The 23,042-nt window shown below is 40.0% G+C and overlaps 6 protein-coding genes across 9 annotated transcripts in view; 3 read left to right on the forward strand and 3 right to left on the reverse strand.

Annotated features, from left to right (window-relative positions):
• Window positions 1-201: 201 nt before the first annotated feature.
• On the forward strand, window positions 202-2,749 carry LOC143899963 (charged multivesicular body protein 7). Its single transcript, XM_077410821.1, has 5 exons — window positions 202-594; window positions 702-1,143; window positions 1,329-2,109; window positions 2,185-2,377; window positions 2,437-2,749. Exons 2-5 carry the CDS (start codon window positions 854-856, stop codon window positions 2,523-2,525), a joined length of 1,353 nt encoding a protein of 450 aa, XP_077266947.1. The 5' UTR covers window positions 202-594; window positions 702-853; the 3' UTR covers window positions 2,526-2,749.
• LOC143899955 (coagulation factor X) lies at window positions 2,579-7,367 on the reverse strand. Of its 2 annotated transcripts, XM_077410797.1 has the most exons (9): window positions 7,189-7,367; window positions 6,333-6,372; window positions 5,865-6,260; window positions 5,327-5,766; window positions 4,949-5,176; window positions 3,961-4,256; window positions 3,549-3,879; window positions 3,249-3,320; window positions 2,579-3,167 (listed from the first exon to the last, which is right to left on the reverse strand). In XM_077410797.1, exons 1-9 carry the CDS (start codon window positions 7,232-7,234, stop codon window positions 3,064-3,066), a joined length of 1,953 nt encoding a protein of 650 aa, XP_077266923.1. In that variant the 5' UTR covers window positions 7,235-7,367; the 3' UTR covers window positions 2,579-3,063. The 2 variants fall into 2 exon arrangements, with proteins under 2 accessions (XP_077266923.1, XP_077266922.1); XM_077410796.1 differs by having other exon boundaries at window positions 2,579-3,320; window positions 7,189-7,364.
• A 281-nt stretch (window positions 7,368-7,648) lies between these two features.
• On the reverse strand, window positions 7,649-10,290 carry Pus1 (Pseudouridine synthase 1). Its single transcript, XM_077410810.1, has 6 exons — window positions 9,999-10,290; window positions 9,350-9,766; window positions 8,750-9,086; window positions 8,414-8,672; window positions 7,936-8,081; window positions 7,649-7,860 (listed from the first exon to the last, which is right to left on the reverse strand). Exons 1-6 carry the CDS (start codon window positions 10,063-10,065, stop codon window positions 7,728-7,730), a joined length of 1,359 nt encoding a protein of 452 aa, XP_077266936.1. The 5' UTR covers window positions 10,066-10,290; the 3' UTR covers window positions 7,649-7,727.
• Window positions 10,291-10,576: 286 nt separating this feature from the next.
• Metrs-m (Methionyl-tRNA synthetase, mitochondrial) lies at window positions 10,577-14,606 on the forward strand. The gene is made up of 7 exons (XM_077410801.1): window positions 10,577-11,185; window positions 12,440-12,607; window positions 12,701-12,975; window positions 13,063-13,294; window positions 13,392-13,627; window positions 13,720-13,954; window positions 14,025-14,606. Exons 1-7 carry the CDS (start codon window positions 10,927-10,929, stop codon window positions 14,585-14,587), a joined length of 1,968 nt encoding a protein of 655 aa, XP_077266927.1. The 5' UTR covers window positions 10,577-10,926; the 3' UTR covers window positions 14,588-14,606.
• On the forward strand, window positions 11,343-12,175 carry LOC143899984 (ATP synthase mitochondrial F1 complex assembly factor 1). The gene has a single exon (XM_077410858.1). It carries the CDS (start codon window positions 11,550-11,552, stop codon window positions 12,081-12,083), a length of 534 nt encoding a protein of 177 aa, XP_077266984.1. The 5' UTR covers window positions 11,343-11,549; the 3' UTR covers window positions 12,084-12,175.
• A 175-nt stretch (window positions 14,607-14,781) lies between the features above and the next one.
• The window catches only part of Dop1 (dopamine receptor, D1), an 87,439-nt gene continuing 79,178 nt past the window's right edge, over window positions 14,782-23,042 (reverse strand). For 2 of the 3 annotated variants that reach the window (XM_077410825.1, XM_077410824.1), the window contains exons 2-7: window positions 21,836-21,905; window positions 20,196-20,505; window positions 19,779-19,920; window positions 19,031-19,134; window positions 18,261-18,543; window positions 14,782-17,458 (exon numbers count right to left, since the gene is read on the reverse strand). In XM_077410825.1, the coding sequence (XP_077266951.1) occupies window positions 17,174-17,458; window positions 18,261-18,543; window positions 19,031-19,134; window positions 19,779-19,920; window positions 20,196-20,505; window positions 21,836-21,905 (1,194 nt within the window). In that variant the 3' untranslated portion in view covers window positions 14,782-17,173. The remainder of the gene's footprint in view (window positions 17,459-18,260; window positions 18,544-19,030; window positions 19,135-19,778; window positions 19,921-20,195; window positions 20,506-21,835; window positions 21,906-23,042) is intronic. The other variant, XM_077410827.1, reaches the window with a different exon arrangement.

Raw genomic sequence — 23,042 nt, forward strand, 5'->3', positions numbered from 1 at the left:
CCGATATACGTGACGCAAAGACGAGCGAGGAGACGAAGGCTGCGATTAAAAATAGGCCTCGCTTCCCGTCAAGGTTAGCCGTTAGCCGTTAGCCGGCGGTTCCTCGCTCCTCGCTTGTCCCTTTTCGAGGCGGACATTGCGGGTCGCGGGCACAGGCGGATCGATCGCGATGCGACGGCGCCATTTGGCTTCACGTCCACGCGGCACGCGTGAACCGTGAAGCCTCCGCTGTGCCATCTCGTGCAGCAAATGCGGGACGCGTTCCGCTTTTATCCGTAACCGGTAAGAAAACGACTCGTCGACTCGGCGCTGCTCCGCGTTCTGCGCTTCACCCGTCACCGTCGGCCGGTAATGCCGGCATTTCCCTTTTCGCGCTGTTCGTTGTTTTGATTCTCCGATCACTCGCGACAGTCGCGACGCTCGCGAGTATCTCCGATCTCGAAGCAGCTGACAACAAATAAATGAATATTGCGAGGAGTCGCGAACGATCTGAATAAGAAAATAGTGCTGCATAAATTAGACGATCCATGATCTTTGGACCGAATTTAAGTACCTAGCGAATGTTCGCGTGACGTCAAGATTGCAAAACAACACGTACGTACGTTGTTTATTGTTGCACGTCACATTTTGAGGAGTCTCATTCTACGTTTCTTTTTATTTAACTGCACGCGTGTAAATAATATACTTCTCCATTTATATAGCACTTCTCTCAGTTAGTTGGAACGAGGTCAACGAAGATGGGAGGAAAGTCGACGGGAAATGTGCGTGCGCGAAAATAGAACGCATCCGCTGTGACCGGACAATATTTTTATAACCCAAGTTGATTTGCGAGTTATTTTACTCGCGCGACGTTATGAGCGACGTCGACGGTAAAACGGTCGGCACGTCGCCGCTACCGGCAGAAAAATTGCCGGAATGTTGGAATCGAGAGGAAAGAATGAGCGCGTTGTTTTCGCCGTTTCGCAGTAAATCTGCAAACCCGCAGGATTGGATCTCTAAATACAAGTTCTGGAACGATCTGATATACGAGCGGTTGAAACACACGACGCGATGCAGTTTTACTATCGCCGACTTGAACGAAGCCTTCGAGAGAAGGGGCTGCGCGCCGCTCTGTCTGACTACCGTGATTGAGGAGCTTCTAAGGTATTGTCGCGCGCGCGACTGTTAAACATATTAAATATATCGAACGTTTCTGTCAGATATTGGACGATCAATTGCGACGAAGGCACGTACTCGTGATAAAAATGAAGCACGTGGTTTACGATTTAATACTTTAACGTTGTACATTTTGCTGTGTATCGTTATATAAATTTTGTGAAATTTTCTAGAAACAACGAGATAATTGAAGAGACTGACTTTTTTAAAGAACCGTGCGAAACGTGGACAGCATGGTCGATCGACGTATTTGTGAAAAAACCAATTACCTGGTCGTTTTCCAAAGTGAAGACGTACGTCGTAGGCCGGAAGACGAATAACACGGAAGTCAGATACGTACATCTGCGACGTGTGCGAGAATTAGGTGGCGTTATTCTCTCCATTGCTGAAGTTAGAAAGGATAACGTTTTGTTCCCGATATCGGAGATAGTAGAATATTGCAAGAGCAAAACAAAGGAGCAGATTTCGGAGAGCGCGGTGAGCTTAACCCTGGAGTGGTTACGACGTAGGAAAAAGGTGGTTTTTAAGAAGAGCTCCGATCCAAATGGCGACGTACTGGTTAAAATTGCCGCGCAAGCGGCAAATGAAATTACGGAGGTGGAAGAAGGCATGTATAAACTGATGAAACAGGAAAATAAGCTAATCGAGGAAATAGAGCTTATGGAGCGAGAGAAGCTTAATATTGTTGATGAAGCTAGGATGTACTTGGGGAAAGAGTTGCGTCAGCTGGCAAAAACGCGATTAAGGAGAAAAATGGAATTGGAAAAGACCATAGAAAAGCGCGCGCAAGCCCTTGCGAATCTGCGCGTTCTCATCACCAATATTGAAGACGCGCGTTCTAACTCTGCTGTATTGTCCGCTTATAAAACTGGGTCCGACGTATTGAAGAAAATGGGACAAAATGATGGTTTAACGGAATATGGCGTTCGAGACATTATGGACGACATTAATGAGGTAAGTGGTTGTACGTGTTACTTGCGCGTACTTGTGATATAATAAAAGTAGTGATACCTGTTATTCGATGACCAGGTTTTAGAGGAGAACAAAGAGATAGATACAGTTTTATCCGAAACCCTGAACAACGCAGACTCTGAGACCGAATTGGAAAGGGAATTAGCGGAATTGTTGGACGAGGATGATGTAGAAGTTTCCACCGCGGTTCCCGATGCGAATCCAGAGATTGAAAAATTGAAGCAACGTTTGCAAGACTTACGTATGGAAGGTAAATATTGTAGAGTTTATTAGTGCATTTCATAGAAAATAATGAAATATATGATACAGGTTTGGTTTCACCCGGCAAAGATGTAGCCGCACTACCATCTGTACCATCCGATAAAGAAAAGGCACCGAAGGAATCCGAGTGCATGTAAGTCGCAATAGTAAATTTATATGATTATACAACAATTTCACAGAATCATTCGTCTCCCATTTTAAAAAAACGTTTTATTGTAGATATTGTGTCGTATAGTGAAAAACATATTTAAATGTACATTATGTATAAACGTGATGTGTAAAAAATTTTTTTTTATCAAATCTGTTTTGTACAACTTGGCATATATAAAGTTAATGGAAATACGTGTGTATGGCATTTAAATTTCTATTTCTGTTCATCCATTTTTTCCGTCATCTACCTACATTTATGTGTTAAAGTAATAAGAATGTCTAAAACCCGTAAAATAACGGGCACAGCTAGAATTGTGAAATTAATTTCATTTATCGCATACGTGCGAGAAATTATCTCCCTCAAGTCTTTAATTGTTCAACAGAGTTGCAACTTCATATAATTACGCATTCAATAAAAAAAATAAAGATAATTGTCAAGTATAATGTAGACTATACGTGGCGCGCATAAGGTAAATGCTTTTTTTCGGTGATTGCACATAATAATCGGCACTTGTTTAAATAAATTTAGGAACATCTTATTCGAGATTGTTCCGAGCATAATGTATGCGTCTGATTTTGTTCTATTTTGATAATTACATCTTGTATCCATGAAATATGCCTGGAGAGTTCTGTATATAAGGAATACAAGTTGTAGTTACAATGAAAACTTCCACCATCTTTTATCGTGCCGAGAGAAACGCTAACGATACCTCGGAGATACCACAAATCATTGGTTTTAAAGACTAATCCGCCGCCACTGTCACCGTCGCAAACGGAAGAACCTGAAACACACGCGGCTTGTGTAAGTTATCTTTCTATTTTTCGCATCTTTGCATATATAGAACAATCGTTCTTAAATTTTTTTTTTCTTTCCTTATTATCTTTTCTCGTGTAACATTTACTTAAATTGAAGTAGTCATATATCTTTTGCAAATATATTTCTGATAAATTTAGTAAAATAATATAGCGTCATGCTGATTTATGACACACATAAATGATCTTTTACTAACCATTTGTGTAGCCTGCGCAAAACTTATCGTTGGTGATATATTGTTCCGTATTGACGCTTTGGCTCGCGGATCTGCACTGGCTGAGTGAGATTACAGGCACTGTCAGAGCCTGTAAAACTGCGCTGGATTCACCAGTTGCGGTTCTACCAAATCCCGCTACCTTTCCATAAGTACCCGGTTCCAATACACTCCCAAAGCTTAAAGTATCTATGCACGCAGGAACTAAATAGGATGACAATACAAATGGTGCGACGAGTTCTAATACCGCGATATCCCACAGGTAATTTCCTATGTATCCTAGATAATCTCGTGCGATGTAAATACGTTTCACCTGGAAGAAGGTATGTGTAACATTTCGATCGACAATATTTTATACGGATTACTTTACGTCGCATTGTATACGTTTTCAAACCTGATTTCTTTTAATGAGATTTGGATCGTGAAAGGGATTATTGTAATCGCGAAAAAGGTTTCCCGTTAATATATAAATTTTGTCGGCGTCGATCGGTTGCCTATTGTTCTCGTCGTATACACAATGAGCTGCCGTTATCAAGAGATTTTCTTGAATGATAGACGCTCCACAGAAGTATTTCTTTGGCTCGCCTGGTTCATCGCGATACATCGAGGCGTGCCACGGAAATTCCGTGATATTCGGTCTAAAACCGCCTACAACGGTCGGTTGATAATTGAGAGGTAGAGTGCCGCATACTACAACAAACATTTCGGTTGGAGAAATCGTCTTGGCGTGATAATACAAGAGAACGTATTGAGCACTCGTGATTATAGAAAAAAAAAAAAAGAGGAAGAGATAATTCACAGTAACCGTAACCATTGCGCGTCATTGTGTAATTTTATGACTAATTGGATGGAAAGGAAATTGAGATATATCGAGGTCACGTAATAGTTTATTAAATATATTCGATGTGTGTATATGTATGTGCACTTAACTTAATAAATTATAAATTTATACACAGCGCGTAATTAAAAACTATATTTTAATACTTTCATCAAAGCTTTGGTTCATTAGGAAACAATTGCAAATCGTAACTTAAATAGAAATTGTAATACAGAACGACACAGGTATGTGAATTATCTCAATGGGGATATTGACATGTGTGATTATTATGCCAACTGTAAAAATATTGTTCGAAATTCTACTACTTATAATTGTACTATCATTTTTTTATAATTTTAGGACCACGCCCAAGGCACATTTGCCGCTGTATCATTATTTGGCTTTGGTACTCCAACATTTATGTTCGAATAATTTGGATTATTGGCATTTGTATGTATAATGATTCTATCATCCGACACTTCGATAAACGTAGCATTGTTTCTGTCAAAAGTGGTTTGGAACGCAAGTTGATTATCGTTAATGTAAATATTTATCGTGACCGGACCTGGAACGCATCGCATAGGTTCTGGTTCCCATTCGCCATTCGCTTTACATCTCACGTTCGTTCCTTGTCCGGACAGTAGATGTTGATTAGTTTCAGGTCGATAACTGTTTGCACATGACAATGTTGCTCTTGTTCTTGGTGGAACTGGAGATTTGCACGATATCCATTCATCGTCGTACCGACATTCAGATTGTATTGATGGTGCGGCTAAACCTTTGCAGAGTATTGCTATCGAACAAACATTGTCAAAATAATTAACATGTGTAATTCTGATCGCTTTGAAGACGATGAATTTCTTCGACTGAAATATTCAATATTTAAGAATCCATATTTATTTATCTTAAAATAGTTAAAAATATATCATTACTAGTTCAATACCTCTGCAAACTGGTATATTAAGCCATTTTCCCCCGATACTGCAGCTAACGTCGGGCGAACCTCTTATTTTATATCCCGAGTCGCAAGAGTAGACGAGATAAGATCCTAATCCCAGTTCCGTTCCTTCTGGAACGTTACAGTCCTGTCCATTTGAGCACTGCGATCGATGTAACTTCCAGCTACCGTTTTGCGGTTGCGGAGGCGCTTTGCAAGTGTTTGTGCCAGAAGGTGTCCCAGAAGGACGTGTTGGTGCGGGAGTCGGTGGCAATCGTGTAGTTCCCGTTGTTGGTCGCACCGACGGTAAAACTGACGGCCATCCAGGCCTACATCCCTGGCCTACGTCCTCGTCTGAGCCATCGGCGCAGTCGTCCACTCCGTTACATCGTAGATCACCATCGATACAAGCTCCATAAGCACAACGAAAAGCTGTCGAAGGACAACTGCAAATAAATTGGCGGACGTTTGTTTCTCATACTATAGTTGTTCAATGTACATACAACTAGGAATCGTACTTCAAACGTGTATAAATGATTCTCACGTTAACGATTGGCATAATTTAGATGTTTCGTCAGAACCATCCGCACAATTTCGAGTTCCGTCACACACAGCGTCGCTAGAAATGCACTGGCCGTTGTCACACTTTAACTCATTCGCTCCACATCTTTTCGTTTGAGCGTTTGTTGTATTTCTTAAGCACTGGGGCTGCGTTTCGTCACTGTTGTCGGCGCAGTTGGAAACGCCGTTACACACCAAGTTTCTGTCTATACAGGCACCATAATTGCAACGAAAGGCGTAGTTAGGACAGAAAATTTGTGGCCCTTTACACGCGGCCTCTGTCTCGTCGGATAAATCCCTGCAGTCCGTTTTGCCATCGCATAATAACTCGCTGGCTATACAGTCTCCATTGTTACATTGAAATGTCTGTGTCTGTGGTCTGTCCAAATGATTAAATTAGTTGACACTTACTTATTTGAACATTGGATTACTTTGACGCGTAAATACTTACCCGCAATCGTTTGTTTGGGTATATCCAGAACCAACGCACACTGTAAAATTGAAGAAATAGAGATAGAAAAATCGCCAGATAAAAAAATCTATCCCGTTATTTTATGTGTTGAGTAATTGTGTAAGTTGAAATTATTTGTCAAATTATTATAATTATAATTGACATTTTTTTCCAATAATATACGTAGAAGAATCCTGTTTCATGATCATATATCTTTTGCGATAGGGAAATCAATTATAGATTGATTGATCACATCGGCTGGTAATATAAGAAAACTAATAAATGTGGTAGAGACATATGCTTTTACGTGTATTCGTATCTTCTTCGCTCATTATCTATCCAGCATGAGTAAACGTGTAAGCGAGATAGATTCTTTTGCACTGAGGTTCAAGGTCGTTAAACCAGTTTCTTAAACTGGTTGAGATTACTTCGGAAATCTCTTGGAACATACGGATGTACAATTAATATATAATACAAAATTTTTTCCTAACAGATGCGTGATAAATAAAAACGAGTTTTACAAAAAAATTCTTTTTTTTTTTAATATAAATTTTTTCACGAACGTAAGGTAATATTAACGGCACCAATGAAAACAGTTGCATTTTTAAATCCTAAATACATCTCTATGAGCACTTATCAAAAAATACTATTTTATCAAGAATATGATTTTTATTTTCTATTTAATACTCTGTTGCGCTACACACATCTAATTGATAAATAAAAGATCTTCGGGAAGGAAAAAAATTATGGTACAAAATTTTTCTATAAAGTTACAATCGCAACACTTTTTATCAACATCTCGCGATATGATTCTTATTTATCACAAAGTTTGCGTCATAATATGTTTCTTGCTTACCGTAAACAATTATTAGTAACGTTGGAATCCGTTGAACAATCCGCATGGTAAAGCACACCGTATACGAAATGTCGGGAATTGCAATCCGCAATCCTCCTTATATCTCGGCGCTCGACCAGTCACTGCGATCCTCCACTGGAAATACTGGATACCACGAGACTGGAATTACCCATCAACGCAGGCAAAGCACGCGCGTCATCTTCGTATGCGCTTGTAGTAAAAAGTATGGGGGAAGTACATATTCGATTTATACGCAGCAAAAATATTTGAACCATAAACAAATCGAGAAAGGATATGCGCACATATTTTCAATTCGGTTCAAAGCACTTTACGAGATAAAGATTTACGTCAGAATATCTGATTAAAAAACACTGACATCATCGCTGTTTTCGGTTTTACAGAATCGCTTTGTAATTGCAGGAAATTTGTGATCAATCTTGCAAAAAGGAAACTTTAGTAATAATTTAAAAACTTTCTTTAATGTTTCTTAATATGTTTGATACAGAGACACTGAGCTATTTTACACCCAACATTTACACCTAAACGACATTGTGCACGGTTTCTTGTTGTTCATCATTCTCAACGGGTAGTTGTTTTTCATCGTCCTCCACAGGTAGTACATCTCTGTTACTAAACGAATAGAAAGGAAGACCAGCGAGCCACTTCAACGTCCTATATAATATTGGTTAAGGTATTTAAATAGATGGAAAAATTTATTACATGAGGTATCGGGTTTAAAAAGGATACGTTTGTTCCGAAATTTCCGTGTCCACCATATGCTGCAAAATATACGCTTTCTGAAACTTCTGTACTTCTTCTTCACACTCCTTCCAATCTAGCGTTTCATGGAGACCGTCCGCGCCATACCTTTTACTGTAATTATCGTAATGCACCTGTAAATATATTTATTCCTTGAATAATTTGTCCTTAGAAAATTTAATATTAATCTCACAAGAGATTACAAGTTTAATATTAACTATTTTATTAACGATTTTTTTAAATATTGTAATAAATACCGTGATGGCACTCCGACACTACGCTAACTAGCCGTGCGTAGGCAAATGCGCTTTTTCGCGAGCACTTGCCCGCGCCGACTAGGTTTATTAACAAGTTCAGCAGAAATACTCATTGCTCTTTCATCGGCCAATCGAACGTTCCAACCAAGAGTCGAATTGGGTACGTACTCGTAAATACTAGCAAAATATGCGCTGTCAAATTTCCTTACGCGACACAGACACAATCCCAAGCTGGGTGCAAGTGGTACGTCCATCTTGTCCATTGTCTTGAACGCTTCGTCGATTGTCTCCTCGGGTACCATGTTTCTCGCAACTGCGGTTATAGTTGCGACCATTTTTCGAATTTGATGCAACATGAAGCTTTGCCCTTTAACTTCTAATACCGCAAATTCTATACCGCTCGAGACAAACGTCTCCGAGCAGCAGAAACTGATTATGTAGCGCCGTGCGCGTGGATCCAATGGTTTCCTGAATGAAATAGAATGTGTTTCAGTTTTAGATACCTAAATGAATAAGCACGTACTTCTGAATCGATATCGACTTACACTTTCGACGTGAAGTTATGAAAGTTGTGAGAACCTTCCATAAGTTTTAATATCGAATTTAATCTATTTAAAGATTCTGGAGATAATCTATAATCTGTGTATGACTTTCCGTCAATAACCGATAACCGTTTGATTCTCTCATCTTCGTCAACTTCCTCTCCAAGTTTTAACAAACTTTGATCTTCTAATGCAAATGCAAAAGAAGGAATGATATATCTATAAGTACGCGCGTCACATTGATTTTTGCTATTGAAACCCTTTGTTACGCGTTTTATTCCAAATACTCGGATTACATCGGGTAAGAACTGATTTATTACCGTCTTATCAGAGTTCTCAGCTGCAAAAAAAGTTTGATATTCATAACATAGTAATATAAATATTCATATAATAGTTTAAATAAAAAGTTCATTTCTTTTATTGTTTTTAAACTTGACAGCGCCAAGTTTTATTAACGCGAATAATTTAAACAGAAGTGGCATTGTAAAAGTAATATCGATATGTTAAGTATAAACACCATTATGATCGATATAAATCAAAATTGTTTTTCAATAATTCTTGAAAAAGATATATACTAAATTTATATTAAAATATTCATCTTACGTAGCTTCAGTGACACAACCTGCCTAATTGCCGATACTCCCTTGTCTGTACGTGCGGCTCTTTGAAAATTGATCGCACGTATATTCTCAAATTGTTCTGCGGTTATCAGGTCTGCCTTCAGTAAGGCACTAATCAAATCTTCCTCGATAGTCTTCATACCAGGATTTCTTTGCATGCCGTAATAGTCTTTGCCAACGTAGCCCATCAACATGGCGTGATTTTTCCTCTTGATTCTTTGTACCATTTCTGCTTCTGTTGTTTGTACCGTTTCTGCTTCTGTCTTTTGTATCTTGGCTTCATTCTCACCGCCATCGTCCATAGGTCTCTTATTCCCATGCGTGGTACTTACATCAGTATTTACTTCAGAATCAGTTGTAGGACGCATTGTAACCGACGTGGTTCTGCGACCAATATTCTCTGAGGGAAGAAATTTACGTAAGCATGAAAATATCGTCGTTAAATAGCATAAAATAACATTAGGCTAAATTAGGCTTGAGAGAGAAACGTGGTTAATATTAAATTCACAAGAAGAATAAGGTACGCAGACATCTTAGTACCCACGATCTTCTCGAACTTCCTCCGAAATGAATGTATTGCGCACAAATCAATATGTTTATGTATTATCTTTTAATATATATTTTGTGCTTACCTAATTGAATCTTTACCCAACAAATTGTGGACTTGCTTGAGAGGCAGTATCTTGTCCTGTACAACATTGGCGGCACCTTAATTCCTACTAAAATAGTTTGCAATTCTCTTTCTCGTCCGGTTGAAAATTATGTCATTTCGATTCAGCACGCGGTGTTACTTCCTCTGTATTCTGTTGTCTGTTCCTCGTGCCTGTTTCAACTGTATAGAAGACATATGTATGTACGGCTGTACGGTATGAAGTCTGAGAGAGGCTGTCTTTTTCGTGGGACGTGGGACCTGGGGGTGGACCTGGGACCTGGGACCGTCGAAAAAGCCCTCGTGCACTACTGCCAGTACATCCATTCGCGAAATTGGTACTACGTAGCCACGTTCATTTTCCGACACTGCCGATAAAACATCATTTTGCGCGTTCTGTGCTACATCTGCAAATGTATAAACTTATAAATATCAAACTGATCCACAACCAATTAATCGAGAATATTTATAAAGAAAAGAGGACCGCCGATCGGAGTTGGCGGGGGTAGTAGAGGGCCTCTATAGGTTTCTATCGGACATAAAAAATTTTAGTTAAAATATTTAATTTATAACTAGGAAAATGCAAAGTCCAAAATGCAATGACATTCGAACAAGCAGGACGGCCTTAAAAAATATTGCTTATATATATTACCTTTTCCTCGATATACTAGTATAAAATAAAATTGTGTGATGTTTTATCGGCAGTGTCGGAAAATGTTAGTACCAATTTCAAAAAGGGATGCGTGCTGGCGTGCTCACTGCTCCGTGCTCCGTCCTCTAACTCTAACCTCTTATTCTTAACTCCTATGGGTGACGTGCTTCTTTCGGTTAATTTCACGCGTGTTTAAGGTATCGCCAATAATCGCCAATATCGGCAGTATCGCCAGTATCGCCCGTACCGCTGGATATTCATGGCAAGCGTTTTACTGCGAAACGCGACGCGCCTAGGTTTGGTCAGGCATCCGAAGGGTAACCGGGTAACCGCGAGGACGAGCGACGAGAGGCGCATCATGACGAGCCGGGCTAGGCTCGAAAAGGTTCTCGAGGGGTTGCAGACGAATCCCTATTACGACAAGTACGCCGAGAAGATCGCGAGGCTGCAGCAGACTAGCCCGCAGGAGTTTCTGCAACGCGTCGAACAGCAAGAGAAGGAGACTCGCGAGAAGCAAGGTATACGATTTTCACGAGGCTCGCAAGGCTGCTATTTCCGACAACGCTGTTTCCCGATTGTCCGAAACGATTAATTATATTTTCCTTCTTTCTGACAATTATAAATTTGGCGCATTTACCTTCGTTTCTTTGAATTTCTGTCTAGGAATTAGTAACGGATAACGTTTAGATATTATGGTTCTTATGATTTATCGATGATAAGGATGCTAACTTTTAAGCGAAGAGAATTATCGTTGAGATAAAGTATGTTCAAATCGTTATTGTTAAAGAGAAACGTGAGAAAGCTGCGAGTTTCTACCAAACTGAGGCAAAGCCAGCTTTGGAACCTGGTACGCAGGCGAAAGAAGCGCGATTGGATAGCGTTATGAAAGTTGACATGATAAATGATCGGTCGAAAGAGGAGATTATAGAAATATGGAATGAGTATCACAAGCGGAAGGACTGTATCTGCGGTACTATGACGCCCGAGCAGTACGATAAGATGTTTGCGCGCGGCAAGCAATATTCCACCTTCCTCTTGCCATTGCCAAGAGAGCAGGGCTATGAATTTATAATGTGTCAATTTTACGGCTCGGAAGTGCACATGACTCCGCTCTTATGGTACCAGACGCATAAAGAGAACGCGCCTGAGTGTTTGACCATGATACACTATACTGAATTGAGAGACGACAAGGGCATTGTACTTATGCGTGGGGAATTTGATACAAATTTACTGCAAGTGCGGGAGGCACAATGCCTGGCTAACGAATTGCAGCTATATTATTGCAACGATAACGAACACAGATTGCGGTTGCTTGAAACGTTTACCAACAGACCTAACGAATTTAAGCATATGGATCTCATAGCTCAGTTAGAAACAATATCCTTAGAGTCGCAAAATGCTGAGACGGAGAAATAAGAATTGTTGTAACGTCTATATTGTTCTTTGTTATTAAATTTATCGTGACTATATGTACAGAACTAGTAGAAAATAAATATTTTTAAGATGAACTCTCATATATATCATTTTTTTCATAAATTTATGAAAAACGCTCTTACTCCAACGCATTATTATAACAAATAATATTATAACATATTAAATAATATTGTTAAATTTCTTTTATGTCTATCTTTTAGCATGCAACATCAAGCTTTTGTTATTATGAAAAAATATGATGTAACAACACTTTGCTTTACTTTTTTTTTATTCAAATTTTCCAAGTGCTAATAAGTGTTAATTAATCACATAATAATAGTAATAAATTTAAATTTCAGTTAAACACGTAATTGCAAAGTATCAGCCCTCGAAATCAGCGATATTTCCATTTCTATTTAAAAATGTACGGTCATCTTTTTTTTGGAGTCTGACGATAAAGAGGCGCTACGTTAAAGATTTATCTCAAAATAAGTACATTACTACGCCGATTTTTTACGTAAACGCTGGTGTGTAACTTTCTTCAAGTTAAAAATTCTCATTTATTAGTCTAAGTCACCATTATAATAGGAACAGACATAAATGTATATTTTATATGTTAGGTCCTCATATTGGACATTTGTACAGCGCAGTTCTGGCCGATGCTGTTGCTCGATACAACGGCATGTTGGGCCATAAAACATTTCTTACCACTGGTACCGACGAGCACGGTAACAAAATCAAAGCCGCCGCAGCCGCAGCTGGTTTGCCAAATCTTGAGTACTGTACAAGAATTTCACAGCAATTCAGGGAAATGTGCGATAGGTTTGAAGTGGATTATTCGCGTTTCATTAGAACCACTGAAAAGCAGCACTGTGACGCAGTGTATCACTTTTGGGTTCTTAGAACAAATTTTATTTCTGAATATCAATCTCGTGTATGTTTGCGATCGTGTCGTTCACATTGAGAAATTGAACATTTTCAGAAACGGTTAGAAGAACGAGGGCACATCTATCTAGGAAAGTACTCGGGATGGTATTGCGTATCGGACGAAGCGTTCCTCTCTGATGTAGAGTTGGCGGAACAGAAAGATTCGACCGGTAAAGTAATCAAAGTCTCCGCGGAATCGGGAAACAAAGTAGAATGGACGGAGGAAGAAAATTACAAATTCCGACTTAGCGCATTTCAAGATGATCTCAAGTATTGGCTCAAAGATGGTATAAAAAGAGTTCGGTTGCTCTTAAACTAATTCATATTATCTCGCTTTTTTTTAACGACTGCAAATTCTAAATTTTGGATGACTTATTTTTGCAGAAAACACAGTTAGACCTGCGCTGTATCACAGAACATTATCACAGTGGGTAGAGGAAGGTGCGTGTTTACAAGACTTGAGCATTACTAGAATTAGAAACAAGGTGCCATGGGCTATACCTTCCCCGCGCGATGAGTCTCATTCGGTATACGTATGGATGGATGCCTTAGTAAATTATTTAACGGTCTTAGGATATCCAAATGAATCGTACAAAGAATTTTGGCCACCCACCATTCAAGTACGGATCATAATTTTTAGCTATTAATGAATATTACATGAAATTTTTTATATTAAAATATGGAATATATATATAAAAAAAAATTATTGTAGATAATTGGAAAAGATATTTTGAAGTTTCACGGTATCTATTGGCCAGCATTCTTAATAGCGGCAGGTCTCGAGCCTCCAAAGACGCTACTGTGTCACGCTCATTGGACTGTTGATCATAAAAAAATGTCGAAATCAAAGGGAAACGTAATATCGCCATTTGAAGCTGCAAATGAGTATTCAGACGAGGGATTGCGATACTTTATCCTGAGAGAAGCGGTGCCGCAGAACGACGCAAGTAAGACGAATCGTGCATTTACTTGTTACATATGTCATTTGCATCACGTCTCTTAAAAATCCGTTCACAGATTATAGTTCAACGAAAATTGTTAACGTATTGAATTCCGAGTTGGCGGATACACTGGGCAATCTAGTCAGTCGTTGCGCGGGTAAAGCGATCAATCCGTCCAAAGAGTTCCCCGATCCGGCGAAATACTGGAACGTGTTGCAGTCTGAGGTAGCTGATGAGACCAGAGAAGCTTTGAAATCCGTGAGCAAAAAAGCGCGCGAGAGTTACGAGGAATACAATTTACATCATGTCGTGGACGCGGTCATGAGTATGCTTCATTGCGCGAATAAGATGGTGGCGTATCACGAGCCTTGGCAGCTGAAGAAGCGAGTCGACGATGCAAATTCGATCGAGGAACTTAAAGCTGTGATATCGCTTGCTCTGGAAAGCAGTAGAATAGGTGCTTTAATATTGTATCCAATTATGCCGAGGTTGAGCAGTAGTTTGCTCGATTTTCTAAATATCCCGAAGGAAAATCGCATGTGGACGGACACCGCGTCTGAATTTTCCAACAACGATAGCATAAAAGAAAGGCATATCGAACGTAATAATTTGATATTGTTTAAAAAAATTAAGAATTAATAAATATTTATATATCTATCATTTGTTTACTAATTATGCATCGAGGGATGAAATTTAGTAGTCAAAATTAAATATCCCAATCACGCTAAATACAGCATCATATATTCCGAGTTATGACAAAAAAAAACATGCGATTTACAAATTAGAGTTTGTAGAAGTACAAATTATAAATGAATGAAACACCAATTGTTAACTTCAGGCAGATTAAATTTTATTAGTATGTACAAGTATATCTATACTTATAAGTATCATAGACCCAATAAGCAAACTGCTCGAGGTATAATAGATTGGCAGCAGATTTGCTCAGATATCACAACAGATCTGGTATTATCTGTCCGCATTAAACTCGTTTTGCCGGCAAAGCCTGCCAATATAATTTGACACAGCAGATTATGCCGTTACGTTCCGTTAACAGATTCCGTTACATTTCTGCTGACATTCTATCAACAAAATTTGTGCAGCAGGTACTTTCAAAATCTGTTCTCGACAGATTTGGCTATCCGGGGGATATAAGTGTATGCGATAAGAATATCTTTTTCGGCGCTTGCTGTTTGTTTTTCCATTGTTTCATTGGGACGTAGGAATCGGACGAAAGAGGAAATCAGTAAAAAGTCACGAGTCAAGATACCCTTGTCGAAGTCTTAGTCTAATATATTTACAGAGAACGGTCATTCGAATATATCAGTAGTATACATCAACATTGCGCACAGATCCTGCTGGCTAGAGAGTTCCACGCTATTCCCTACAACCGTTTCTACAGTCTGCAACGCGTCTGCATTCGCGCATGTGACATTCCTTTTCGTTTCCTCTCGCGCCGGATCGTAATGCGTTTTGTATCGTAGATATAGATGTACCAAGGAAGCTCGACGGATCCTTGCGAACGCCAAATTGGCTCGCTTCCTTCCACTCGGATATGTGATGCAGAATTGAATTGAGATTCGACGGGTGCTCGACGACGATTTCGCGTACATCCGCAATGAGCGCGCCCATGAAACGAGAGACCCTCGCATTTCTGCGAGTATCCCGCCGTGTATGTCTCTCTTCGCGCCCGTCAAATAGAAAAATAATTACATGGCTATTTACAGGTTGGAAAATGAATTCTATAGTTCACGGAACGGCGCGTCGCGCGCGCCGCTGCGCTGATCTATTGCTATTAAATTTTTTTCCCTTTATATATATATATATATATATATATATATATATCTCCCATGTTTCGACAGACGTTACTATTCAGAAACATATCAGTATTTTTTTTTAGTAACATCCAGCTTTTAACATCGTAGATCGACTATCGACATTGCTCCATTAAAGAGATTGCTTGACGAGATTAGTATCCTAAGCGCTACACTTGGATTTCTTCTATTAATCGACAAATCCCATTCTATGCCTGTCGTCGTACCGCTTAAAAAAAAAAAAAAAAAAAAAAATCAGAATGAAAAAAATGAGAGAACAAGACAATACTACGATTTCGGTGGATTATGTCTTCGGGATATGTTTCGAAGTTTGGGTTCCGGTGATTGTCTTAATTACAATGATTGATGTCTTCGCGAAATGCCGCGCTTACACGGTCGAACACCACAGCCTTCGCTCCTTCGCTATAAAAACAAAAAGAGAAAATATTCCACGATCATACGAATATGTTACAACGAAAATATCGTACTTCGAAGAAAAACTCGCGCGTCATTCGTAATTATCATCGGTTAATCGTAATCGAGTCGCGACGACGACTCCGCGGAGACACAACGTACCCGAAGCGCTCATTTTAATATCCAGCAAACGTTTCTCGATTTGCATTGCTCCTGCATTAAACGATATTGCTTCTCTAGAAATCCGACGCCGAGGATATACGCGAGCAAACGCGTTTTCCCGGTTTGGACCAAGAGAATCCTCGGGCCAAATCAACGAACAGGCTAACTAGAACATTGATCGATATTACGTGAGGAGAGATTCAATAATATGGCTGAGAGTATTATTCAACAGTCCTCAATTATGCTTATCTTACGCGAGCGGCGGTATAGCGAGAGCGCAACGTCGTCGCAACTGCAGCAGCAGTCTTCCTTTGAGCAGGCGGGCGGTTTGGCGTTCAAATCCTTCGCGGATGCAAATACTAAACTTTAGCACGCGAGAGTAAACCCCGCTTGTTGGTACAGGCGGTGCCGTATGCTGACTTTATATTTACACACTGACGTAAGTTCGTACGAAAACAATAACAATAAAGCGATCGTTCCATTAGAGAAATCGTGCAATCTGTCATGGATTGTATCACGATGGCTTTTTCACTCCCTGTGCGGGACTCGAAACAGCAAAACGAAGACTGTAAATCTAAAAATGCTGAAAATAAAAATGTTTTGTAAAATCGATGTGTCCCCTGCGACGCGAAGAACGAATTCTTCTTGCGTGAGGCATGTTCCAATTCGCGCGCTAATGCGTCGTTACTCCTCGCCGGACGATGTCGGCAAATTCTTTGACACAAGATCGACGAGTAACAATCGGACGACCGCGACGAATTTCGGGAGGTAAGCGGCGAGAGCGAGACCCAGGAAAGAGATCGTTTAAGATGACCCGAGAGTCGAGAGGGACGCTCGTTTATATGGCACTGACGATGGTGTCGCGATGTCGTTGAGCCATCATGCCGACCTGGCAGCTGTCCGCGCTCGATCTCGGACTGATGTTACACTCGACCATGGAGCCGTTCCGCTTCTGCACCACCACTGAACGGAACTCACCGCACTCGCTGGTCGACGGCTGGTTGCCCCGCGCGCGTGCCCCCTTCGTGAGGATCCTCTTGAACGCCTCCCGAAACTCAGTGTTGAAGATGCTGTAGATTATCGGGTTGAAGGCCGAGTTACTGTAGCCGAACCACGTGAGAACCTGTTCGGGGGGAAGAAACGACTTTAGCACACCTCTGTAAAAATTTTTGCGCGAGCAAGAACTGTTCTACGTGGGACACAAAAGTTCTTACACATCTCTTTGGAAAGGAGAATCTTACAATAGGAATTTCCAAGATGTTTTCATCAATTGAATCGAATCGTTGAAATATAATTTTTAATTAACAATATACTTAATTATTATAAGATTGAATTTTAACATGTAGATAATAAGATAATATTTTGTGTGTGTGATATATATATATATATATATATATATATATATATATATATATGTGTAAAAATAATATTAATTATATAATATATCTAAACTCTTTTTTTAAAAAAGGCAAAAACGTATTTAAATATTTAATATAAAAATAATAAAATATACTTTATGTCGTAGAACTGAAACAGTTAGGTAAAAAATCATAAACAAATTATTAAAATACTCTAATATGATATCCAATAACATTATTCAATTACATACGTAGAAATTAAAATAAAATAATGTATTGTTTATTTTATTATCAATACTTTAACTTATTCTTTTTTACGTATATTTAAACTTTTGCTTATACAATTTAATAGGGCTACAGAGCATGGGAAAAAAAAAACTCTTTGACTGCACTTAGCCGCTTAGTGAGCGGTTGTAATACTGAAAGCACTCACTGAATGTACCTACATCATCAAATCAAAATCAAGTATGATTCGATTCGATTCGTATTCGAACAGTTAGCACATCTCTAAAACGTAGTTAAGATGAAATGAATGCCTTGGGATGCAGTCTGCGCAAGGAGTCGCACCTGGAACGCTCGGTGAGATATGCAGGTCTTGCAGTAGGCTGCGACGATGTTGACGCAGAAGAAGGGTACCCAGCATACCAGGAATACGCCCATGATTACGCCGACGGTGATCGCGGCCTTGTGGTCGGAGACGTGGTAAGGGCTGGTTGGCTTCGTCTTCGTCTGCGGCTTCGGTGGCTTGCAGCGACTGCTCTTCGAGCGAAAACTCTTGGCCATGGAGGTGTCCGGCAGCTTCGTCACTGCTCGGATACTCTTCACGTGTTTCTGCGCGTAGCAATAGAGCCTGAAAGAGAAAGTATTTTTTAACGCGTGGAGAGAGAGAATGATCTCTTGATTTATTAATCATTATCAGAGAACACTTTACTGTCACTTTACAGCAGCGAAATGAAAAAAAGTATAATTACATTTTTGTATCGCATATCAAAGAAACGAAAGCGATGAAGAGATGAAGCGCTTATTGGAAATTCATCAGCGTGCGTTGTTCCGCTAAACGCGGTACATTCAGCATTTTTGTGCATTTTTGTAATTTATACATTTTATGAATTTTCAAATGAAGATGTCTTTCCGAGCGCGCATCATTTTTATCTTCAGGCGCATTCGTGCGAGTCGCAAGTTACCGTAGTTAATCACGTTTTATATAGAAGGGCATACGAGCTGCGTCACTCACGAAGATCACGGCAAATGATTACGGCGAGAGTGCGGAAGTAAAAAGTTAAATTAATTCGCCTCCGGAGTAGTTAGCGGTGGGCGCCAGCGAGCGGCGGTCTTACCTGCAGTAAATACCCAGCATCACGATGCAGGGCACGTAGAAAGATATGCACGAGGACACCACCGCATAGGTGGGTGTAATGTCTAGGGCACACGTAGGGTGCTCCTGTAAAGGTAAAAGATGAGTAATTAACGGAGAAACGGCGAGAATTGCGCAAACTGCCTCAGTCGTGAATGGCGTGACGGGGTAAAATGAGAAATGTCATTTATTTTTAATCCCTGCGGTATTCGAATCGAAAGCACCAACCGCACCACACATTCATCGTATTTGTTTTTTTATGAAGCTCGAATTCAATCTCACACATGGTTGAGACATCGCGGAACGTACTTAGAAATTTTCGTGCAATATTTATAATTTTGCCGACTTTTTTTATATAATATTGCGTACACTTCAAATATTAAAGTGGATGGAATTTATGTTTCAGCAATTTCTAGTGGAAAGGATTACCCAATTGAAACAAACAGTTTGCTCGGGAGAGCTCAGAGTGAAAAATCATTTCGTCGCGTTTTACGTATTTAAAAATTAGACGATATATATTATATATTGAATTTATTCGATATATTGAGCTATATATATATATATATATATATAGCTCAATATATCTATATCGAATAAAGCTATATATATATATATAGCTCAATATATCGAATAAATTTAATATATATATATATATATATATATATATATATATATATATATATATTGATACAAATAAACCAACGCGATTTTAAATTCTGCGGGCACCTTACCTCCACTTCGTCAAACGTAGGTTGATCATCATCATTCCTGTGAAGATCTAGACTGATCGGCACAAAGGATATGAGTCCTGCTAGGAGCCACACAACGACGATGCCACCAATGGCAACTCTTCTGGTCACCCAACGGCCGTACCTAAAACAACGTTTGATAAACTCTCGCATTTGCTCTAAATCTCTATAATTCTCATCTTCAAAATTTATATGCTATAATTTTTTAGGAATAAAATTTTGACATTATTTTGTCGAACATTTTTAAATTCTTCACGATTTTAAAAATATATCGTGTAAAATGGTTTTATCCTCTAAAACTGTCTTTTAGCCGCACGCTAAAAAATAGTTGTAACTTTTAATTTATGAGTCGTTCGATGATCCTTGTTTGAAGCTGATGATCCATCAGTATAGTCTCACCTGAGGGGATCCTTGATGTGTATGTAACGGTCGAGCGATATGGCGCATAGATTCAGGATAGAGGCAGTGCTGCACATAACATCGAAGGCGATCCAGATGTCGCAAAACCACATTCCGAAGATCCAGTAGCCGAGGAGATCGTTGACCCCGGCAAAGGTCATCACCAGCCCACCGACGAAGAGGTCGGCGACGGCCAGGGAGGCCAGGAAGAGGTTGCCGATCCTCCGTAGCCCGCGGTCGGTGTAGATCGCCACGCAGACCAGGACGTTGCCGGCGACGGAGAAGAATATCAGGATCACGAGGAGGAGTCCTGCGGGATATCGCGGAGATCCGTCTAGCGGAGAATCGCCAGGACACGCTACTGTTCAACCATACAACGCGTCACCCCTCGAAGAGCGCGGGCCTTTCGCAGCCGGCTATTCATCGAATTTTGATGACGAATCGAGAAAAGCCCGCGTCACGCTGACGCGGCACGAATATCAGCGTGTTATCGGCTATTATCGGATGCTGGATAGACATATATCTTTTTGAGGAATTTTGGAGATATATATATATTGAGACTCTTTTACTTCGCGATATAATCGATATTATGTATATATTTATGGAAGGATCTCGGAAGCCCCGACCTTCACCCTAATAAAATTGTTTCTGGCGAGATTGGCGTCGATTACTCAGAGTGAGGGGAAAATTCGAGGGTGGCCGTAATCTCCTGCGACTTTTAACACCTGGCATTACCGCACGTATCTCTGTAATTGATCTGTCGCGAACGCTAAAAGAATGAAAAATACAGGTGAAGCTGGGTGAACAAAATGAACGAAGAGCCGGTAAATCCGTTCTGGTTCACCTCGTGTGCATATCCCCTTTAAAAGGCTAGATTCAGCAGAGTATATAATTCGCTTCGCGAACCTTTATTTTATCGATAACGTATAAGCACCCCATATAGCAGAGTAATGTATACACGCTAAAACAACGGTCAGGAAAAATCTTGCTACCTTTCGAAATTTAGAAAATCTGCATAGGTTGCAACTCTTTATTTATCACATTTCTTATTTTATATACAAACGTCTTACTTGAAAAATAATTAAGTTCGCCGAGAAAGTACTTCGAATCTTGAATATTTAATAAATTATCAATTATTTGTGATGCATCTTCCGCGTATTCTGTTAAATTTTTAATAAAATGCTTAAAAACAAGGTATATTTCGACTCTTCGTCTGTTAAATAAAAAGGTCTTTACGCAGTCGAAATTCTTTTATTTCTAGCAAAATATTGCATTACAACAGTACCATGGTGCATCAGAAGTGTTACGTAAAGGGCATTGCTGAACGGACTTTGTGGCGCGCATCGACAGCACATAAATTACGACACTTACCCACGGGACTCGCGTCCAATCATAATTTATTCGATTCTATCGGTTATATTAAGCGGCAAGAAAGCGTTCGAGATGTCGAGGGAAAACAACACGGGGAAGGTGCGAGCGGGTAAGGCAGTCGGGAAAGGGTGTCGGGAAGAGCCTAGAGACTACCACCGCACCGGTATGATTGGACGGGGTCGGATCGGAGCTTCCGAGAGTTAAGGCACTCTCGGGAGGCTGTCTTCGAGGGGCGACTCACGATCGATCAAATGGAAAGTTTAGCGAACCAACTAGGAGCACCGACAGCAGCGAGAAAGCGTCTTCAGGCAGATCTTCTTCCCCGTCTGTCAGGTTACTCTGCGGAAAGACAAAGAGAGAGGCTGCGTGAGTGCGGGGCTTGTCGTAGAGCCATGATGGTTTACGCGAAGCAGGAGAGGATTGGACGTATAGCTTATGGCCAAAAATTATTATATATACGCGCGACTACGCGATGGCAGCTGTGGACGACACATTGTGGGCACATCTACGGCGAGACATATGGAAGCGATAAATAAGTAAAAATTAATTTGCGGATGGAAAAGAAGCACAGGGACAGGTGGAAAGAAGCGCGAAGACGCTGGAAGAACGTCGCGAGGAGCTCAATCCTCGAGACGCTCCGAGGCGTCTTTTAGAGTTGTGTATATCTTCTTCTTTTTCTAGATTTTCTTAAAAGCACATATACGTGCTTGAATGCTTTTCATGCTGTCGCATTTTATGGATCTATGATAAAAAAGTTCCCCGGCCACGTTATTGACTTGCCGTTTTCCACGGCAGGGTGGCTACAGCTTTTAGTATTCTTCATCGCGGATGCTATTTCCCATCACGGGGGTCCAACTATCTCGGCATAAACGCGGACTCTCAGCGTAATAAAGTTTTACTTCTGTTTTTTTGTTATGGCGGTAGACAGAGAGGCGCTACGATTATCCGCGCCGAGCGGATACATAACCCGGTCTATCTCGCTTGTAATTACGACCTTAAAGTTAATAATTCGTTGGATTTAGCCAACGGCTGCGAGATTACTCGCTCGCGTTTCGTTGATACAATTCAAGGTATTATCCTACCCTGATGATGATTCAACGTAAAATGTGACAGCGGACCTGATAACGCCCATTCATTTGAACTTTGAACATCCGTGCGTAGCGATCGATATTTATGTCCATCTCGTGACTAAATGCGTAATGGCTCATCGTAGTAACGGCAAATAAATAATCATCATCCGTTAGCGATATTCAGTAGTCAGCTTTACATTAAGGTAAATGTACCAATGCCTGGACACGTACGTATGTCTGGACATTTTTATCATTTTAGTCCTTAAATAAGTTATAACGCGAATTAAAATCAAAGAATCAAAGATGAAAATATTTTTCTCGTATTATATTTTTATCCTTGGTTTTATATATAACTCGCATTATACATATATTTAAAAACTAAAATGATAAAGGTGTCCAGACATAG

The sequence above is a fragment of the Temnothorax americanus genome, unplaced genomic scaffold, assembly GCF_048541705.1.
Source record: "Temnothorax americanus isolate GAGA-0224 unplaced genomic scaffold, ASM4854170v1 Scaffold29, whole genome shotgun sequence".
Taxonomy (NCBI): Eukaryota; Metazoa; Arthropoda; class Insecta; order Hymenoptera; family Formicidae; genus Temnothorax; species Temnothorax americanus.

Coding starts and splice junctions, on each gene's coding strand:
- LOC143899963 (XM_077410821.1), top strand. CDS start 854: ATGAGCGACGTCGACGGTAAAACGGTCGGCACGTCGCCGCTACCGGCA. Junction 2,110..2,184: donor TTATGGACGACATTAATGAG/GTAAGTGGTTGT, acceptor TTCGATGACCAG/GTTTTAGAGGAGAACAAAGA. Junction 2,378..2,436: donor GCAAGACTTACGTATGGAAG/GTAAATATTGTA, acceptor TATATGATACAG/GTTTGGTTTCACCCGGCAAA.
- Pus1 (XM_077410810.1), bottom strand. CDS start 10,065: ATGTTGTACAGGACAAGATACTGCCTCTCAAGCAAGTCCACAATTTGT. Junction 8,673..8,749: donor CATAACTTCACGTCGAAAGT/GTAAGTCGATAT, acceptor TATTTCATTCAG/GAAACCATTGGATCCACGCG. Junction 7,861..7,935: donor ACGGAAATTTCGGAACAAAC/GTATCCTTTTTA, acceptor AATATTATATAG/GACGTTGAAGTGGCTCGCTG.
- LOC143899955 (XM_077410796.1), bottom strand. CDS start 7,234: ATGCGGATTGTTCAACGGATTCCAACGTTACTAATAATTGTTTACG. Junction 5,177..5,326: donor TAATATACCAGTTTGCAGAG/GTATTGAACTAG, acceptor TTTGTTCGATAG/CAATACTCTGCAAAGGTTTA. Junction 3,880..3,960: donor ATCTCATTAAAAGAAATCAG/GTTTGAAAACGT, acceptor ACCTTCTTCCAG/GTGAAACGTATTTACATCGC.
- LOC143899984 (XM_077410858.1), top strand. CDS start 11,550: ATGAAAGTTGACATGATAAATGATCGGTCGAAAGAGGAGATTATAGAA.
- Metrs-m (XM_077410801.1), top strand. CDS start 10,927: ATGGCAAGCGTTTTACTGCGAAACGCGACGCGCCTAGGTTTGGTCAGG. Junction 13,295..13,391: donor CAAGTATTGGCTCAAAGATG/GTATAAAAAGAG, acceptor TTATTTTTGCAG/AAAACACAGTTAGACCTGCG. Junction 13,628..13,719: donor TTTGGCCACCCACCATTCAA/GTACGGATCATA, acceptor AAATTATTGTAG/ATAATTGGAAAAGATATTTT.